This window comes from Manis pentadactyla, chromosome 8, assembly GCF_030020395.1.
Source record: "Manis pentadactyla isolate mManPen7 chromosome 8, mManPen7.hap1, whole genome shotgun sequence".
NCBI classification, from domain to species: domain Eukaryota; kingdom Metazoa; phylum Chordata; class Mammalia; order Pholidota; family Manidae; genus Manis; species Manis pentadactyla.
This window is the reverse complement of record NC_080026.1, coordinates 11,597,018-11,616,535: the sequence shown is the minus strand read 5'-3', so window position 1 is coordinate 11,616,535 and position 19,518 is coordinate 11,597,018. Positions and strand designations below refer to the sequence as shown.

Sequence of the window (19,518 nt, the reverse complement as noted above, 5' to 3'; positions counted from 1 at the left end):
GGAACTGTCACTACTTTTAGGCCTAAAGGAGCAAGGGGTGGGGGCAGTTAATGCAAACTGAGAAGATCTGTAGCTATAGAACAGTCATATGACAAGAGCTTTGGTGTTTTATAGAACTGTTAAAACATGTTAATATCTTAACCCATGGCCAAAGTATGGCCCAACGGGTCCCATGTCTCTCTCCTCCCTGCTCCAGGCCTCTATCATTGCATCTCATTGGCTGAAGTCAGTCGAAGCTGGCAGGCAAGGGAACCTGGAGATGCAGTTCATAAAGACATAGAGCGTTGTGGAGAAGAGTGGAAAGTGAATCTGTAGGGGCTAGTGGAAAATATACAGCACACCATACTATCCTAATACCCAAGAAAAAGGCAGAGAAAGTGATTGCTTTTTAAAAATTGATAGGATAATAGTTCTAGGGAAAAAATAATTCTGAATTGGAAATGAACTGCTTTCTCCACTATTAATCCATTCTCAAATGAGATAAGAATTATCAAAAGGACGTGAAAAAGCGACTTTTCCTGTTCACAGGATTACTGTTAGATTTTGGTTTGTAAAAAAGAAGTTTATTTCTTTGAAGACTGTTCAAGAGTTATGGTAAATCAGAAATATGCATTTTCTACATATTCATAGATGGCTTAATGATAATTGCAAACAATTCTAGAAGAAATTGCTGATATTTTTATCTGAATATTTTAACACTTAAAATGTGCTGGTCCATATTGTTCTTTCATGAGAGAATACAGATTCAGGGTCACTTCGAATGTGAGAGTTGAACTAGAAAGCTCTGTTTGTCAGCTATTGCTCTCTAATTGTTCAGCAAAATAATATAAACAACAAAACTCTTCCCTTTAAAAACATTTTTTTGGTGGTAAATATATTCCCAATTATACTTATATACATTTGGATCCAAAACACAAAAGTCTTAATGTTTTGAAGTAATCAATTGTAAAAATCACAGAACACATTTGGGTAATACAAATTCAAATTAGTTATAAGAAGGGTTTAACTGGAGAGGATCACAGACAATACTATTTGTTCCTGATCTTTATTATGTTCCTTCTACTAACTTGGGTTTCATTTGCTCTTCTTTTTCTGGTTTCTTTAATTGTGAGTTTAGAGTTTAATTGTGAGTTTCTTTGGAATTGCTTTTGTTTCTTGAGGTAGGCCTGTATTGCTATGGGCTTTCCTCGTAGGACCATTTTTGTGGCATCCCACAAATTTTGGACTGCTGTATTTTTGTTTTCATTTGTACCCATGTATTGCCTGATCTCTGTTTTGATTTATTCATTGATCCATTGATTTACTTAGAAACATGTTGTTTAGCCTCAATGTATTTGTGGGTTTTTTTTGTTTTCTTCATGTAATTTATCTCTAGTTTCAGACCATTGTGATCTGAGAAGCTGCTTGATACAATTTCAGTCTTTTTGAATTTGTTGAGGGTCATTTTGTGGCTTAGCATGTGATCTGCTCTAGAGAGCGTTCCATTTACTCTTGAAAAAAATATGTATACTGCTGCTTTTGGATGGAATGTTCCATACATATCTGTTAAGTCCATTTGATCTAATTAATGTATTGTTCAGTGCCTCTGTTTTCTTATTTATTTTCTATCTGGTTGATCTGTCTAGATGTATGTAGTATGTTAAAGTCCCCTAATAGGTGTGAATTGCAGTCTATTTCTCCCTTTAGTTCTGTTTGTATATGTTTTACATATTTAGGTGCTCCTATGTTGGGAGCATAGATACTTATAAAGGTTATATCCTCTTTTTGAACTGATCCCTCTATCATATGTAATGTCCTTCTTTGTCTCTTGTTACTTTTTTTGGTTGAATTCTATTTTGTCTGATACAAGTACTGCATCTCCTGTTGTTTTCTACCTATTATTTGCATGAAATCTTTTCCCATCCCTTCACTTTTACTCTATATATGTTTTTGGGTCTGAAATTGATCTCCTCTAAGAAACATATTGAAGGGTCTTGTTTCTTTATCCATTCTGCCACTTTATGTCTTTTGATTTGTGCATTCAGGCTATTTACATTTAAGGTAATTATTGATAGGGATGTATTTATTGCCCATTTATTAATTGCTTTCTGGTTGTTTTTATAGTTCTTTTTTGTTCCTTTCTTCCTCTCTTAATACTCTTCTCTTGTTATTTGATGATTTTCTTCAGTGTTGTGATAGGATTTCTCTTTTTTAATTTTTTGTGTACCTATTATATACTTTAGGTTTGTGTATCTATTATATGCTTTGGTTACCATAAGGTTCAAGGATAGCTTCCTAACTATATAACCGTCTATATTAAGTTGATGATTGCTCCATTTCAAACATACCTAAAAGTACTTCTTTTTTTCTTCTTTTTCCTCCTCCACACTTTATGTATTAGATGTCATAATCTGCATTTCTTGTGTATCCCTTGACAGATTTTGTGTAAAGTTGGTTTTACTATTTTAGTTTTGTTTTAATATCATACTTGCTTGGTAAGTAATTGGTCTAATACTTTTACTGTGGGTTTATTTTCACTACTCAAAACTATTTAGGCTTAGGAACATTTCCATCTACAGAAGTTCCTTAACATATCCTGTAATGCCCGTTCACTGGTGGTGAATTTCTTCAGCCTTCATTTATCTGGGAAATGTTTAAGCTCTCTCAGATTTGAATGATAACCTTGCTGGGTAGAGGATTTTTGGTTGAAGGTCTTTATGTTTCAATACATTAACTATTTCATGCCACTCCCTTCTGGCCTGGAAATTTTCTGATAAGAAATCTGCTGATAGCCTGATGGGATTTTTCTTATAAGTAGTCTTTTTTGTCTCTCTGGCTGCTTGCAGTACTCTCTCCTTATCCTTAATCTTTGTCATTTTAATTATTGTATGTCTTGGTGTTGTCTTTCTGGGGTTCCTTTTGTTAGGGGTTTTCTGTGCTTCCGTGATGTATTTTCTTACCTAGATTGGAGAAGTTTTCAGCAATTAATTCTTTGAAGAGGCTTTCTACCCCTTTGTCTCTTCCTTGTCTGGTACCCCTATTATGCAAATACTTTTTATTTGGAGTTGTCACACAGCTCTCTTAGCATCCTCTCATTTCTAGAGAATTTTTTTTCTCTTTGTTTCTCAGCTTCATTGTTTCTCTGTTTTCTAACTTCCATGTCATTGATTGTCTCCTCTAGTTGCTGCAATCTATTATTTTTCCCTCCATTGTTTATTTCTTCTCACTTACTATATTCTTCGCCTCTGAGTGACTCTTTTTCAACTCTTCTCTTTGTTGAAGTCTTCCCTGAGATTGTCAAACCTTTTCTGCAGATCTGTGAGAAATGTGGCTGATACTTTGAAATCTTTGTCAAGAAGATCAGTGATCCCTGTTTCCTTTAGCTCTTCCTGGTGTCATCTCCTGTACTTCTGTTTGGGACCTATTCCTCTGTATACTCATTTTGTCAGGGTTTCTGTGTTCCTTCCATTGTATTAGATCTTCTGTGCTTTCTGGGCTAGAGAGTAATGACTCTATAAAGAAGGTGTCCTGCAGTGGCCAGAAGCTCAAGATTCTTTACTCTCCAGTGCCTGATTCTCCTTTGTGTTGGAGCCCTAGTCGCTGTCGGTGGGTTGTGGGTGGGGCTGCCCTCTGCCTGCCATGTGGCAATGGTGGTACTGTTGGGGTAATGTGTAGGTGGGGTGGGCAGGCATCTCTGGGTTATGTGGTGGCTGGGTGTGCAGGCACATGGTGGTAGGTCCACAAAGAGGAAGGAGTGCCAGCAGTGGGTCCCACAGGTGCCCCCCCCCCCAGCTGGGCTGAGAGAGTGCTGAGAAAGCTGGGAAAGCCTCCCTATTCCTGCCAGGCAGCAAAGTCTCCCTCTGCTTCCCAGGCAGTAAGGTCTGATGCTAGCAGGCTGAATGAGTTGGGAGGGCAGGTGCTCAGGGTAGTGCCTCAGAGCTGAGCTACCAGCAAGGGGGATAGATGGCTTGGGGCTCTGGCAAGCACCTGACCAATGGGCTGAGAGAAGGCCTGGGAAGTGTTGTCCATCTGACCCTTCTCCATGGAGAGAGCTCTGTCCCACCTTTGCTCCTCTGGCCTCCTTCCTGCTGTTGGTAAGTCTTCCAAACTGCTGCCTCTCTTTTTGGCCTCAGCAGAATCAAGGTAGTGCACTTGTTCTCCACAAGTGGCAGGTGTCTCAGCCTCTCAGAGTGCTCCAATTATCCCTGGTGTCCAGGTCTGTTAATCACCAATGCCTGATGCAGTGTGGACTTGTGTTCCCAGAGCAGATCTCTAGGGCCAGTTGTGCAGAGGTTCTGAGCCCTTATCCCTTCCCAGCTGTATTCCTCTTCTGTGGGCTGTGCTGGGGGAAGGGCTAGGGTCTAATTGATCATGACTCTGCCAATTTACCCTTCTCTGTGTGATCCTTTCTTCATCACCAGGGTGTAGGTTGTCTATTCTACAGTCCTCAGGTCATTTTCAGTGTTAGTTGCATTTTCTGTAGTTGCTTCCTTTGTGTACTTGGGGGAGGTTTTGGCTTTGCCCTCCTTCTCTGCCATCTTTTTACCCCTCTCCAATACTATTTGTTCTTTCTTTCTTGGGAAGTCATGGGAGATATATAGTTCAGTGAACCTAGGAAGAGCAAACTATTACTCTCCTGGTGGAAGGAAAAACAAAGTCAAAATAGATCAGGAAAAGTTAAGTGATTTATGCAATTACAATAATATATCCTTAAACTTAACCTGACAAAAAATTGAAAATACTTATTTGAAAATTAAAGTATTATTGTTTGTTCTTTTGTTTAGATGCTTATGTTAATAGATTTAAGATGTGATTTCCATGTGAATTGGTTACTGTTACTCTATCCCAGGGTGATAGTCTATACCTATGTTTTCAAATTGCAGGTCACAATCCATTTTTCAGCCTTGAAATAAACTTAATGGATAGTGACTAGCATTTTTAAATGAAATAGAATACTCTGAAATAGAAAATATCACAGAACATTGTTTATAGTAGGGTATATGTTGGTGTGTGAAACTATTTTGATTACACATTTATGAGTAGGTGACTTTTGGGATATGCACTGTATTTCTCACTATGGGTCATGTCCCCCAAATATACAATACTGTTCTGTACTATTTACTGGAATCAATCATCTTATAAATATTTATCCAATAGTGTAACAAGGATAAATTGTACTGTGTGGCAATGTAATACATTTATGTGTTCTCTCCCTACATAGTGCTAAAATTTGCTTTTAAAAGAGTTTACATGTATGGAAATTGTGGTGCATTAATGTATTTGATGTTCAAGAAATCTAAAGTGAGTAACACAACTACACGAAATAAAAAAATTATCTTGGTGCATTTTGAATTACCACACAGACCGGCACCCAGTGTCTTGTATTTCTCTGCATTCCTTTCGTCACCCCATGTTTACTTGCTCTGGGTAATAAGGGGGAAGGGAATTACCCTATTAAGAATTCTTGAATAATATTGAAATAATCTTTTAAACTATTATAACCAAGTAGAGGAATATGTGTTAGTATTAATTTGTATTTTGGGAAATTTCAGTCTAAAAGATCATATATTTATGTTACTCTGGAACATCCAGGAAATATTTAAGGAGGATGTATATGAAATCACAAAATGGGTCACTTATATTGAGTTTCATTCATATTCTAGCTTCTAGTTTCTATTCTTTCAAAGAAACATTAAAAGTAGCTTCCTTCTACTTGTAACTTGTAATTAAATAGTCAACCATTTCCTATTTAGATTCCACTTCTACTTCTCTTACAAAATTTCATTTATCTCAATATCTTAACATTAGCTATTCAACAGTTATATTTTGTATGTAACAGTCTACATGCTTTCTATAAAGAGGAAAGCGATTATATGTAAGTTGAAAATTGTTAAGGTTCTTAGAATCAAAATTGAGTAGTATATAGAAGAAAAAACATCTCATATTCTGTATAAGATTACCATTTGCAATTGTTTTAAGATACTGCCATTATAAGATGTAATATAATAATGCTCCTTCTGACCTTTGAACATGGATGCATGACTTAGCTATTGGCATTTTTCCTCACAACCCCAGAGGGCAGAGATGCATTATAGTGTGACATATATTTGAATATGTCTTGTATACAGAGAATAAATTTTATTTACAAATATATTAAGAACAGATTCTGCATAGGTTGAAACTTGCATCTGTCTGGTTCAGGAAAATTACATCTCATAGTTTTTTCTATTGATATTTTGCTTAAGCCAACAGATTTTTAAAACTTTGCCAAATAGAAAAGCAATGAGCTCTGAATCCAATCCTCATTTCCATTTTTACTCATTCATGGCCCAAGTTTCTTTAACTCTAATTTCCAACCCATTGCCCTGACCCATTTCAGCACATGTTGACAGGTAGACTACAGGCTATAAAACAGATCTTTCTACTGTATATTTTGCTGCATGATAAGCACATGAAAGCTGATCTTTCTAGGTTGAAATATGTCTGTAATCTTACAGTTGAAACTACTGATTTATAAAACACGGAGGCCAAATCTTTATCAGAATTATGTTCAGGAATTAAAAAGAAGAAACAGAAGAATAAAAAAAGAAACAAATATCGTTTACTTTTCCAAGGGTCATATACTAGAATAGTCCTAGAAATAGACCTTGTAAGGTTCATTCATTTTTAATCTACTTTTTACTTTCTCACTTTATGCCCATTGTTACCTTTTAAGGCAATTTTTACATAGGGGTTCAGATAAAAGTTGGAAATAATGTGTATTTCACTTCATTCAGTGTTGTGTATTCTGTCCATTCCCGCATGGTCAAAATGGATTATACTCTCCACTCCTCCAATATTTTATTGAGTACCAAATCAGAGGGTGTATTGTTTTGAGCATATGTATAATGTACAGAAGACAGAGCCTCTCTCGGAGCCAGTCTAAAGAGGTAAAAAAATAATAATAATAAAGTGAATGGAGGCTTAATTCACATTATCATAATTGCAATTTAGTTTAGTTTGAATAAAATGCATTTTACTGAGGTAAAGTAATTAGAGTTGTAGTTTACCTAATAATTGCTACTATTTGCTTTAAGAGGTTAGATCACCCAGTCTCATTTTTAATGGCAGTAGAATGATTTCACCTTGCCATAGCATTAGTGGTGTTAATACTAGTGATTTCCACATTTTCTTTTTACAGTTTGAAGTGTCATCTTGTTAACAGAATTCTATATCGGAGATAAAAATTCATATTATTAAATTGACAGGATAACTGTTTGTTTTCTGTTTTGCATCTCACTAACAAATGATGCCAACTGGAATGTTTGACTGTCTTTGATTTCATGGAAAATCAAATGACATTCTTTGAATATGTAGTCAAATTAATTTTGATCTCCTTTTAAAAACTAACACTTGATAATCAAATAGAATAGTCATGTACAAGTAGGTCTAAGTCAGTGATATAAACTCTTAAAATATTAGATTGTTTTAAAGTTTATTTTCTGAGATGAAGAGAATATATATATGGAATAGACCCCCTTATCTGTAGTTTCACTTTCCATGGCTTCAGTTACAGTGGTTAGTTGTGGTCCTGAAGTAGATGATTCTCCTTTTTATTTATTGTCAGAAGGCCCATAGTAGTCTAACACATTATAATGTCTTGTCATACATCTCACTTCATCTCATCTTGTAGTCATTTAATCATCTCACATCATCACAGGGAGAGTGAGTATAATAAAATAAAGTATTTTGAGAGAGAGAAAGAGAGAGTGAAGGAAAGACAGAGGGACCGTATTCACTTAACTTATTATAGTATATTGTAATAATGGTTCTGTTTTATGATTAGTTATTATTGTTAATATCTTACTGTGCCTAATTGATGTTAAACTTTATCATGGGTATGTATGTATGTATAGGGAAATAAACAGTATATATAGGATATCCACTACTACCCAAGGTTTCAGATATCCACTGTGGATTCGGAATGTATTTCCCACAGACAAGAGGGGGACTACTGTACTACAATTTATTCTTCTTTCTTCCCATTTTACAGAGAAATGATGAAGAGGCAGTTGTGGATAGAGGTGGAACTCGTTCTATTCTCAAAACACACTTTGAGAAAGAAGATTTAGAAGGTAAGATCTTTTTCCCTCTTGGGATAGCTATTGGTATACTTTCCTGAAGTATTTCAAAAGGCAAATGTGAAGTTTATCACAATGTGGAGAATTGTGAAAGTTAATATCACAGTAATGGTGCTGGTAGTGGGTGGTAGATATGGTGGTTCTGGTACAGTCCAGAATGCCAGCAGGCAGATCTACAAACAATGGGAAGCGTTTATTTGTCCGACAAACATTTGTTGAACTTCTACTGTACCCCAGACACTGTGTTGTGTGCCAGTCTTTCAGTAATCATTGTTTCAAGGAATTACAATCAGTTGGGAAATTAAATGAAAAAAATTATGACAGACCAGCATAGTAGGTGCTGTGCGAGAGAGAATAGGACAGGAAGGGCATCTAAGCCAGCCGATGTTGTCAGAGTAGGCTGTCAACGGGAGAGTGTTAAAGACAATAGGTATCCTAGTTTTACACAGGTATATATGACAGGGTGAACCATCATTGTGTGTTCTCTCCAACAGGACAAAGGTCAGATAATTCAACAGCGAGGTGGATGGTCTAGTAGTTAAGTGTACAGGCTCTGAAACCAAACTACAAGGGATTCAAATACTTTCTCTGCCCCTTATTTGCTATGGAACCTTTACCTAGTTAACTATCCTGCACCTCAGTTTTTCCAATTGTTAAAGTAAGGATAACAATGAAATGTATTTCCTAAAGTTTTTATGAAAATTAAGGAAATATCGACAGATAGTAACTGCACTAGTTGGGGTGAGGATTGAATAATGTGGATAACTGGTGAGTCACTGTGTTGTATACTTGAAACTAATATAAGATTGTATATCAACTATAGTTTAATAAAAAAAGAAAATTAAGGGAAAAACATGCTTAGAACAGTACCTGGCATAAGAGTTACCTAAGTATTGCCAATTATTATTATACCACAACTTAATGTACACTCACCATTAGTTCATTTTTAACTATTTAACCAGAAATTATTACTAGTGAGATCCAAAGTATTTGGTATTTTTCATCTTTTGGTTAAAAAGTGAAACCCAGGTATCTTAAGTAAAACTAATCAGAGATAGCTACTAATAATTCAGTCAGCTGAGAAGTAAGGGTTTCTTTCCCTTAAGAATTATAATATAACCAGTTGAATACAATAAATTCATTGTGTTCTTAAGTCTTATCTTTAGCTGCAACAATTCAATAATAGGAGAATTGATATGTTATTTAGAGATTGCTTTCAACAACTACACGTATTCTGTGCCTGACATTTTGCTTGGTGCATAGAAAATACCCAGATCTGGGAAGGTTATACTTATTGGGTGGATGTAGTGATTTGCTGTGCTATCCATATTCATTACACGAATTGAAGGAAGAAGAAACTTGAAAAGCTAAACCGATAATATGTAATGTAAAGATATAATTTCTCCTTGTATTTGAAATGCCATTATATTGTATTTATATTTGACAGTATATTTACCTTCCTACTTATGTTGTGCCATGACTTAAGCTATGCTTTTATTCACTGAACACACACAAGAAAACCTATCAAAGCAAGAAGCTAACCTAAAAATGTACTCAATTCTAGGAAAAAGCCATCTTGGGCTTAAAGATTGTGCTAGATAATCCACACGCAGATAATTGGAAGTTAAAAGTTAATAATTTATAAATAATTGCAGTAAAATACTGAATGGTCCCTTGGGATGGAAAATATATAATACAAAAATAGGATTTAATAAGGTTATTTTAATTATTATATTAACATATGTACATTTTCTTTTACTGTGGTTAAGGAATATAGGTGACAGTGTATAATGCTTATTAAAAGAGATTTCTGAATAGCAAAACACAATTGGATAAGTCAGATTTTGTTCTGCTAATTGATGTCTACAGTAGATATTTTAATCCCAAAAGTGAATAACTGTGGCTAAGTCATTGGTGATTGAAACCAACATCATAGAATGCAAATGTAATATTACATTTTAGAATTTTTAAGGAAAATAGGAAAAATTTATATTGACTCTCTAATCTTTAGTAATGTAGATAAAACATACCAATAGATTTTTATTTTAAATGAAATAGACTTGGGAATTGCTATTGAAGGCAAACACCTTTTGTAAGTCCTTCTTTCAATAAGATTATAATTTTGAAAATTAGTATTCCTCAGGACTTAAGCATATACACTTAACTAATAGAACTACTGGTATAATTTAACATCCAGAGTACAGCTTGAAATGACAGATGGTAAAAATATCTATAAAGTTTCAGGTGAAATATTTTTAATGGAAAATGATCACTTGACCGATGCAAACAGCTTGGTGCAATCTATTAGTTAATGTAGTCACATATATTACACATTCTGATGAATGGTACACCAAATGTATAATATTCTCCCTTCAAGCCTACTTAATCTTTTGTGTACATATATCTTGCACCATTTTTCTCTTTCTTCTCCTCTTATTACCTAAAACCAAGAGCATACAGTTTATTAGATTCTGCTCATCTTCTATTTTTCTACATCATGCCATCAGTAAATTCTTTGAATCTGTCTCAGGGGTGTCCCTTCTCATTCCTTTTCATTCTCACTACCACCACTCTATTTCTCTCTCTGTGTGTGTATTGTGTACTGTGTCTTTCCTACAATCCACCTTCTATAATATTGCTAGAGTGTTCTTTCTAAGCATGCTTCTGTTCCTATGGTAAAATGTAGAGTAACACTAAATTCCTATAATTAGACCATTCCAGGATTCTGAATAGAGCAAAAATCTTTGAGGTAAACCAATTTTTATTTTTGGTCTCTCATGTCCATATGGGATTAATACTGTCTAAAGTCTAAGATTACAAAAGGAGAAATGTGTTAATGCCCTTGAAATTTCTTTCTTCTTGCCCTTTAATACATGTGTGGTGGATAAAGTGGCATATGAATAAATTTTTAGAATAGGTATACCATGCAAAATATTTATTATTTTTATTTGCTAAATCTGGTAACCCTAGTAGTAGACGTTATGATGAATCACTAATATCCTTAAGCCCTGAGGCACATTTTTCCCCAGTTGCCATGGGTTTTGCCTGCTATTGTCCATATCCGAGTTTCTCCTCAGAAATTACTTTCAGCTTAAGGGAGTTGCCTCCCCTGTGACTTTCTGAATTCAATGAATGAAGAATGAAGGAGTATAAAGGCCTTGCTCCCTTGCCTCACCTTGGTACAACTCCGAAAGGCTGTCTCAGCTTCAAATCTGCCTGTGGAATCAATTGAGGCTTTTATTACAACTGTCCCATAATTCGACTTCCTCCTATACTCATGTTGCTGCCCATATTTCCTTCCAGGTGTTACTACTAACAGGTCTCTTCAGCAAACTCCCTGAGCACAAATCTCTGCCTCAGAGTCTGTTTCTTGAAGAACCTGACCTTCACTGATCATTTTTCTGGTCCCTCAACAGTACTAATAGACATACCTGTAACGGGCAGGACGTTCACACTGGTTTCTTAGCCTGTGGTGTTAAGCATTGTAATAGTGGGTGAGAAGGCTCTGAAATGACTTGGCCATGATAGTAAATGAAAATCAGTATTATGGCAGAGATTAGTGCCATCTTGAAAGACCTAAAGTAGGGACTAGTCTGGCCCCTACAGAGATGCCAAATCCTAAAGGATGGTAACAGACCACTGCCAACTCAGCCAAGTGTAGCATCAATCACAGCTGTTGGATCAGATGTGGAGTCTTTTCAGAGCAGGTTAACATGGCTGCAGGTACATGGTGTACGGCTGTTGATTGGGCAAATGATTTCTTTCTCCTACTATTAAGAAGGAGTACCAGAACTAAGCATTCCCTTGGGAACTAAAATATTTACGGTCTTGCTCCAGGGCTGTGTTAATTTTCCTACCCACTTCATCCCAAAGGAGTTTGGACTGGGAGAATGTTCTGTAGAACATCATGGTGTCCCACTGTATTGAAGTGGTAAGTATGTTGCAGGCCTGGACAAGTCAGATGCATTACAAAGTCGGGTTTGCAGTGAATCTGATGAAAGAACATGAGACTGTGCAACATGTAAAGAACCTGGAACTCCAAGGCGGATGGATGGGTAGCTGGGGTCAGTTTTGCCCTGGGCCTTGGGTTATATTGTTGTGTAACCAATATCCAAATCTTTTGTATCTTGGAAAAGTTAAACTCTGTACACATTGAACAATAATTCCCCATTTCCTCTTTCCCCTAACCCCTAGAAACCACCATTCTACCTTTTGTTCCTGTGAACAGAACTACTCTAGATAGCTCGTATAAGTGGAATCATGCAGTGTTTTTTTGTGACTGGCTTATGTCACTTAGCATAATGTCCTCAAGGTTCATCCATGTTGTGGTATGTTAGAATTTACTTCCTTTTTAAGTCTTAATAATACTCTGCTGTATGTATATTGTATATTTTGTTCATCCATTCACCTGTTGCTGGACATGGTTGCTTCCATTTCTTGGCTATTGCAAATAATGTTGTAATGAAGTTGGGCATCTCTGAGATCCTGCCTTCAATTCTTTTGAATACATACCCATAAAATGAAATTGCTGGATTATAGGTTAATTCTATTTTTAATTTTTAGATGAGTTACCATACTGGTTTCCATAGTGGATGCACAGTTCTACATTCCCACCAATAGCACAAGGATTCCAATTTCTCCATATCCTTGTCAACTTTTGTGATTTTCTGTTTTTTTTTTAATTTTTATTTTTATAGCACCATCTTAATTGGTGTGATGTGTATCTTACTGTGGTTTAGATTTTCATTTCAATAAGTAGTAATGTTGAGCCTCTTCTCATATGCTTATTGGCCATTTGTATATCATCTTTGTGGAAATGTCTATTCAAGTTCTTTGTCCATTGTTAATTGTGTTTTGTTGTTTTTGAGTTGTAAATCTTCATATATTCTAGATATTAACCCCTTCTCAGATATGATCTGCAAATATTTTCTCCTGTTTCATAGGTTGACTTTCACTACTTTTTTGTTCCTTTGATACACAGAAATTTTTATTTTTGATGTAGTCCAATTTGTCTAGTTTTACTTCTGTTGCCTATACTTTTGGTGTCATATCCAGGAAATCCTTGCCAAATCTAATGTCATAAAACTTTTTGCTGTATTTCCTTATAATTTGTAGCTTTTTCCTTCTAATTTGTAGGTCTTAATCCATTTAGGTCTTCGATCCATTTTAAGTTAATTTTTGGCTTTGGTGTGGAATGCCTGAACTTTTAGCCTTCATATTCCTTTGTTTCCTATCATTACACATGCTAGAACTCACATTCCTCCTTACAGGTTAAAGTTTTCCCCAAATCAGTGACATATAAAGAACCTATTTAGTGAGAAACTGTTATTTTCCATGTATTTATACAGTCTGAGAACACAGAAGAGCAGTAAAACCTTAGGGATATTATTAAGGACTTTGTTTAAGACATTTGAGATCACCCCTGCACCGAACTGGTGCCTTCTCCTGGTCCCCATGTGCTAGTGCTTTCCCTCTGCACAGGAAGCGAATGCCCCTTCTGCCCATCAGTAGCACTGTGTGATCCCTCCTGGCAGAGTAATTATCTTTCTTTCTCACATCTCTCTTTCTGAGTTTACATTTATGCATATTTTTCTAATTTGATTATAAGCTTGTTGAGGGATAAATCTTCATCTTACACATAGTTGCTTTCTCCCACAGTGTTCAGCATTTCTTCTTAAACCAGTCAGGTACTAAAAAATGTTTGCATTGAATCTCATTTATATTTAATTCCATAATATGTCATTAATCATGTAACAAGTTAAATTTACATAATGTAATTAGGTGTATAATTAACACTCATCAAATATTTCAGATATTTAACATGTAAATACAGGAGTTTCTAATTATGTTGCACTGTACTAAGATAAATAAATGTAGTTAGATTTTAGTCTGATTTTCAGGAATTCACAAATTACAACTTTAATGGAAAAGTTGAACTAATCTTTAAATCTTGGCCTACAAATTAAATAAAAAACACATTTTCTTTATCTTGTGTTGCTTTTAGCAAATACTAAAATACTTTTAAGTCAAAGATTTAATAGAGAAAATTTTACCCCTATCTTGATATTCTTTTGTTCATTCATTTGGGAAAAAAGTTGTTTATTCCCTTTGGCGACCACTTAATATATTATAGATCCAAAGTCCAAAGGTATATAAGTAAAGTGCCTGCCACAAAGTGATTATACAATGTATCTGTCAATGGTAGTACCACCTACTTCTTCCTTTCAACCAATGCATTCCTGACTTCTTAAGATAACTAAAATGGTTTTCTGATCATAACATTATAATGTCAAAGTGTTTATCACCAAAAAACCAAAGATAATGAGTGCTTATCCTTTAATTATGATAACAGCATTTTGCAACCAAAGTAAAAAAAATAATTTGAAAAAATAAAGAAAAGAAAAAGCCAAATATTAGGCCTAGGTCTTTTCTTTTCAACCCTTTATCTCCAAAACTTTCCACTAGAAGGAGAAGAGAAGGTGTATTCTGTTGAGAGAAACCAAAGTTGGCTTTACAGAGACAGAGGTGGGCTTTGAAGGATGAATAGGAGTTCTGAGGGTAAAGAAGGAAGGATCCATTATATTCTGGAATGACAGGTATGGTTTGGCTAAAGCATAGGGATTGTGTGCATGGGGGTAAAGAATGACTGAAGATGCCATTGCATGAGGTAGGTCAGATAATGGAGAATGAATTAATCCTTTGAAATTACTCAGTGAGGTAAATACTATCATTATCTCCATTTTACAGGTAAAGAAACTAAAGCACAAAAGATGAGTTGCCCAGGTCACATGATGAGCAAGTGGTAGAGCAAGAATTCAAACTCAGTTTTGGGCTTTGAACTACTACATTAAAGAATTAAAGATAATGCTGACCCTTGTTTTCTAGGTGACTGAATAGCCCAAGATAATTATTAACTGGAAGACTTGGGCATATTTACTCACTTGGTCATGACTGTGTAATAAAAGTTAAGACTGTCCTTTTTTTGAAGCAATAAGGAATTCTATAATTAGTTAGTATACCCATATCACAATAGTTTTCAAATGATTTTGCAAAAATTTTGCAAAAAATTTTATAGTTAGTATATTTCCATAAGACAGATTAATTCCCACAAATAGGGAAGCCTCTTTCCTACTGGACACTAGTTTTATTACAAGCTCATGCTCTCATTTAAATTATCATGTCTGCTGTGTTACAAAATGAATAATCTTATTTTTCCTTATTCCAAATAACTTTTCTTTGAAAAAGAATAATTTTCCTGCTATTATTGGTTGATTAATTTTGTGCAATTCAGTATTGTTGATATAGGCCTTATGTCAACTAATGGGGCAATTCTAAGTGGTATGTGGTCCACTGGTGATAATCAGTGGAGTTAATTAATTACACAGGCTCCATTTGAAATCATACATTTTGCCTGCCAAACACTTTAGATATTTGAGGATGGGAATTAGCCAGATAGACTGATACTGGAGATTTTAGAAAAAAAAAAGGCAAATGGTAAATTTCATTACCTTATTTTTGCCCCCTGTGCACATTTTATAATGAACTCTTCTGTTTTTTCACAGGTATCTTAAATATAAGAACCAAATAAGAGAATATTCTTTTAAAGTCTCTAATTGAATGGAATTTACTTTTATTCCTAAAGTTAGCTCTCATGTGAACTATACATTATGTTCCATGTTTCTTCAGTTTAATTGTTAACATAATTTTTGTATGTGATCCATATCAATTTATTTATATATATAATTTATTCATGATATTTTGTCTATTTGAATTGAATGGTAACCTGGTAGTTATTTATAGTCTGCTTTTACCACAGTATATTGTAATTCCAAGTAAATTTGGAAAATCTACAATATTTTTCTAAATTTGGTTTGTTACACCATTTGCAAGTAGTTATAAATATGCTTGCAGTAGGATAGTAACATATACTCTAATATGTAGATGTGGTTATGAAATTCTGCAAATTTATGGTTTCATAATTTAGGAGTCCTGCTTATACATTTTGCATCCCTAGCTTAGGATGTCAGTTTTTAGGTACCTGATTTTTGAACAAGACAAACCACAAATGACTTAAACCTTCTTAGTATATACTAGATACGTGTACATTAAAATTATACTTTTGTTTTGAGTTTTCTAGACATCTGAGACTTAAGTGTGTTCATTACTTAGTTATACAGTGTAATAGTGTGGGAGTAGTGCTATGAAGGTGACATTGTGAAGATCAACTTTGTCTACTTCTTGATTAAATTCTTAAATCTCTATTTCAGCTGCTAATCTTTCACCCTCAATGCTATCCTACTTTAAAACTCCTGAGTCGCACATGATCATAGCCTCCATAGGTTATATCTTTTCTACAGGATCCTCTCACAATAAGCAGGGGTAGGCTACCAGTCATTTAGGACTTTTCTCAGGAAATCATCATCATACCCTAATATTTAATTAAGTGCTATTGGGGTACAAGCACTGGACTAGATTCTGTTTTATGCTCTTCATTCTCTGTAAGTTTAGATACTGTTGCTGTCAATAGGGAACTTGGAAGAAAATCACAGTGACTGCTTTGCGCATAAATACTTATGTTTAAAACATCAATTGATGTAAATATAGATAATAATGAAAAAGTATTAAGTAATAATTGAAAGAGGTGATGTTTTTGATTTCTTGGATAATATACACCCATAATTTTAGCAGTACCAGTATCACTGGAACCTTAATAGAATTTGGGTACCAGTATTCTGAGATGACTTATCTGAACGTGCTCTTTTCTATTTTCTCCCAGTGGCCTGGTCTGCTCTCCCATCTACTTTCCCTCTTTCCCAGCTCCCTCGTCATTCCTACTGCTGACATCACAACGAAAAAAACCCCGAAAACAACCCTCATTCTCTTTTTTTTCCTTCCTCTAGCATTTCTACTACTTAAGGAGCTTCAGGTAGAAGATAATAAAGGAAACCAAAATGATTGAAATCATGATTTGATGAATGTCAAATTTTAATTTCCTGCTGATAAATTGTGCTTTTTTCTTGGCAACAGGAAAATCATAGATTTTTTTGGCTACTTTCAAAACTGCTTTTAAATTACCTTAGGAACATTTGTAAAAAAAAAAAAAAGGCATTTCAGTCTTACTAGCAAAAGGATAACTAATTTCTAGCTAAATTTAGAAGTACATGTATTTTTCCTTTGCAGAACTCAGTTATTTCTTGTAATGATAAATTGCTGTGATTTAATTAGCACACAAGGATTGTTATATGACATCACAGTGATTAATACAAAACTATAGTGTCAGCAACAACAGCGCAGTTAATAACAATATTGATCATGAAAGCAAAAGCTGTATTTAGTAAATTGAGATATTATTGAGTTTGTGTGAATGGCTTCTCTCATGCTATCTCACTTTAAATTTCTATTACGGTTTATTAACTTTTATTCTATCTAATTGTTAAAACAGTGCTCCTAATTGCCAACTACAGTGACCCTCAATCCTTTTGAATTCTCTGTTGCTTTCAATACTTCTGACTCTGCCGTACTTTAGATCTCCCTTCACTTCTCTCTTCTCTTTTGCCTGGGTTTCTTCTTTTCTCAGATCATGTCTTCCTTGGTATTTTTTCTATTTTACCCACTGGACCCTCTTATTCTGCCTGACATTTCTACATCCCCTCACCAAATTAAAATGGTTTTGTTGTTTTAAAAATTATTAATGTAAACTCAGAAAAATCCAAGAAATGTAAAAAAGCATAAAGAAGGCATGCAGAACAAAACAACCCCCAAACCCCTCCACCTAGAAGTAATATTATTAATATTCTGACAAGAATAGCAGAATTAACATTATCAACAGAATATCAACTTATGTGTCATAAACAGATACATGATTGTAACTAAATTACATATAAATGGAATTATGTATAGTACTTTATCTTCTAAACTACTCTTGTAATTAAAAAGAAAATCGATATCTTTCTTTGTCAGTATAGATATTATCCATTTTAATTACTACTTCGCATTTCTTTGCATGATTTTACAATGCTTTAATCCCTTAACAATGGACATTTTGATTTTTTCTCATTTTTTTCTTATAAATGAAACTGCTATGAACATTATGGTATATATATCTCTGTGCACTTGACCTTTCTAATGTAATTCTCTGAAGGAGAATCACTGGATCAAAGATAAAGTTAAAATTTTCAAACGTGTTTTTAATATTGTCTTCCAGAATGATGTACCAAAATGTACTCCCACCTCCATAAACATAATGTGAGAGGTTCCATCTCTTTCTTCAAACCTTTGCCAATTCTTATGTATAGCTTTTAAATGTTGGTTTCTCCCCATATCTGTCCTTGATTTTTTTTCCTTTTGACTCTCCCTAGATGATTCACTTGCTGGAATGTTATTTCCACCTATCAGCATTGTAGGAGTCTGGACAGACATAACCAAAATGCTCCCGATGTGGTTGGGAGACTTTCATACACTGACTATACCTAAGGTAGATGCACTGAAGACAATGACTGTGACCTCAGTTTAGGTCATATCATGCCAATATTAGTTGAGGAAAATGCTAAGGGGATACTTAGCACATGACTGCTAACTTAAAGTATTTGAATGATTGTTATATGGAAGATAAAATATACTATCATTTTATGTTACATGGAAATAGTAAGATTTCATATGAGAAAAAAACATAAAGTTATTAAAATTGTATTAGTGGATATATCTACTTAGCAATGCTTGGTTTAGAATACTGAGTTAACTTATTCAACTCCTGTTTATTTCACATGCTAAAATGAGGGAGTTCAATCAGGTGATCTCTAAAGAATTTTCCAGTTCTGAATTCTATGATCTTTAAGTGAACTTCTAGACTATGTTTTAAAACATAAATTCCTTCTTAACTTTGCTTAATATTTAAATACCTTGATGTTTTTCATTTCTCTGACTGACAGGAAAAGTTCATTATAAATTTAAAAAGCTGCTCTCTGTATAAATGAAGGGTTTTTAAAAAATCCTGTAAATCATGACTCTTGAAAACCACAGAAACTTATTCTATACCTTTCTTGAGGAAGAAAGCCATTTGAAGTAGAACAGATGTTGCAAAAAATAGCATCAAACATAAACTTCTTTTTTTATGGAAAACATATGCCTGACTTCATCATCTTGAGATATAAAATAGGTCGTATTTGCTTAACATTGGAAATATAAAAACTCAGAAGTGCTACCTGTGTGGCTATGACGGAAGTAAGGTATTTCTCCTGCAATTCTCTTTCCAGTTTCCTAGGGTTTAGACTAAATTGTTGAATCAGTCCTGCTGTCTCTAATCTCTTGCCACCCTCAGTGAGAATGAATGGGACTTCAGATTCATTCATTCATTCATTCATTCATTCATTCATTCATTTATCCAGTCTTCCAACTCTCTATTGTGTGCCTATCATTAAAT

At 34.5% G+C, this 19,518-nt stretch overlaps 1 protein-coding gene across 6 annotated transcripts in view; it reads left to right on the top strand.

Moving 5' to 3' along the window:
• Positions 1 to 19,518, top strand: part of SLC4A10 (solute carrier family 4 member 10) — a 268,072-nt gene that overhangs the window by 95,164 nt on the left and 153,390 nt on the right. For all 6 annotated transcript variants that reach the window (XM_036884247.2, XM_036884246.2, XM_036884250.2 and 3 more), the window contains exon 2: positions 8,012 to 8,093. In XM_036884247.2, coding sequence (XP_036740142.1) covers positions 8,012 to 8,093 — 82 coding nt within the window. The remainder of the gene's footprint in view (positions 1 to 8,011; positions 8,094 to 19,518) is intronic.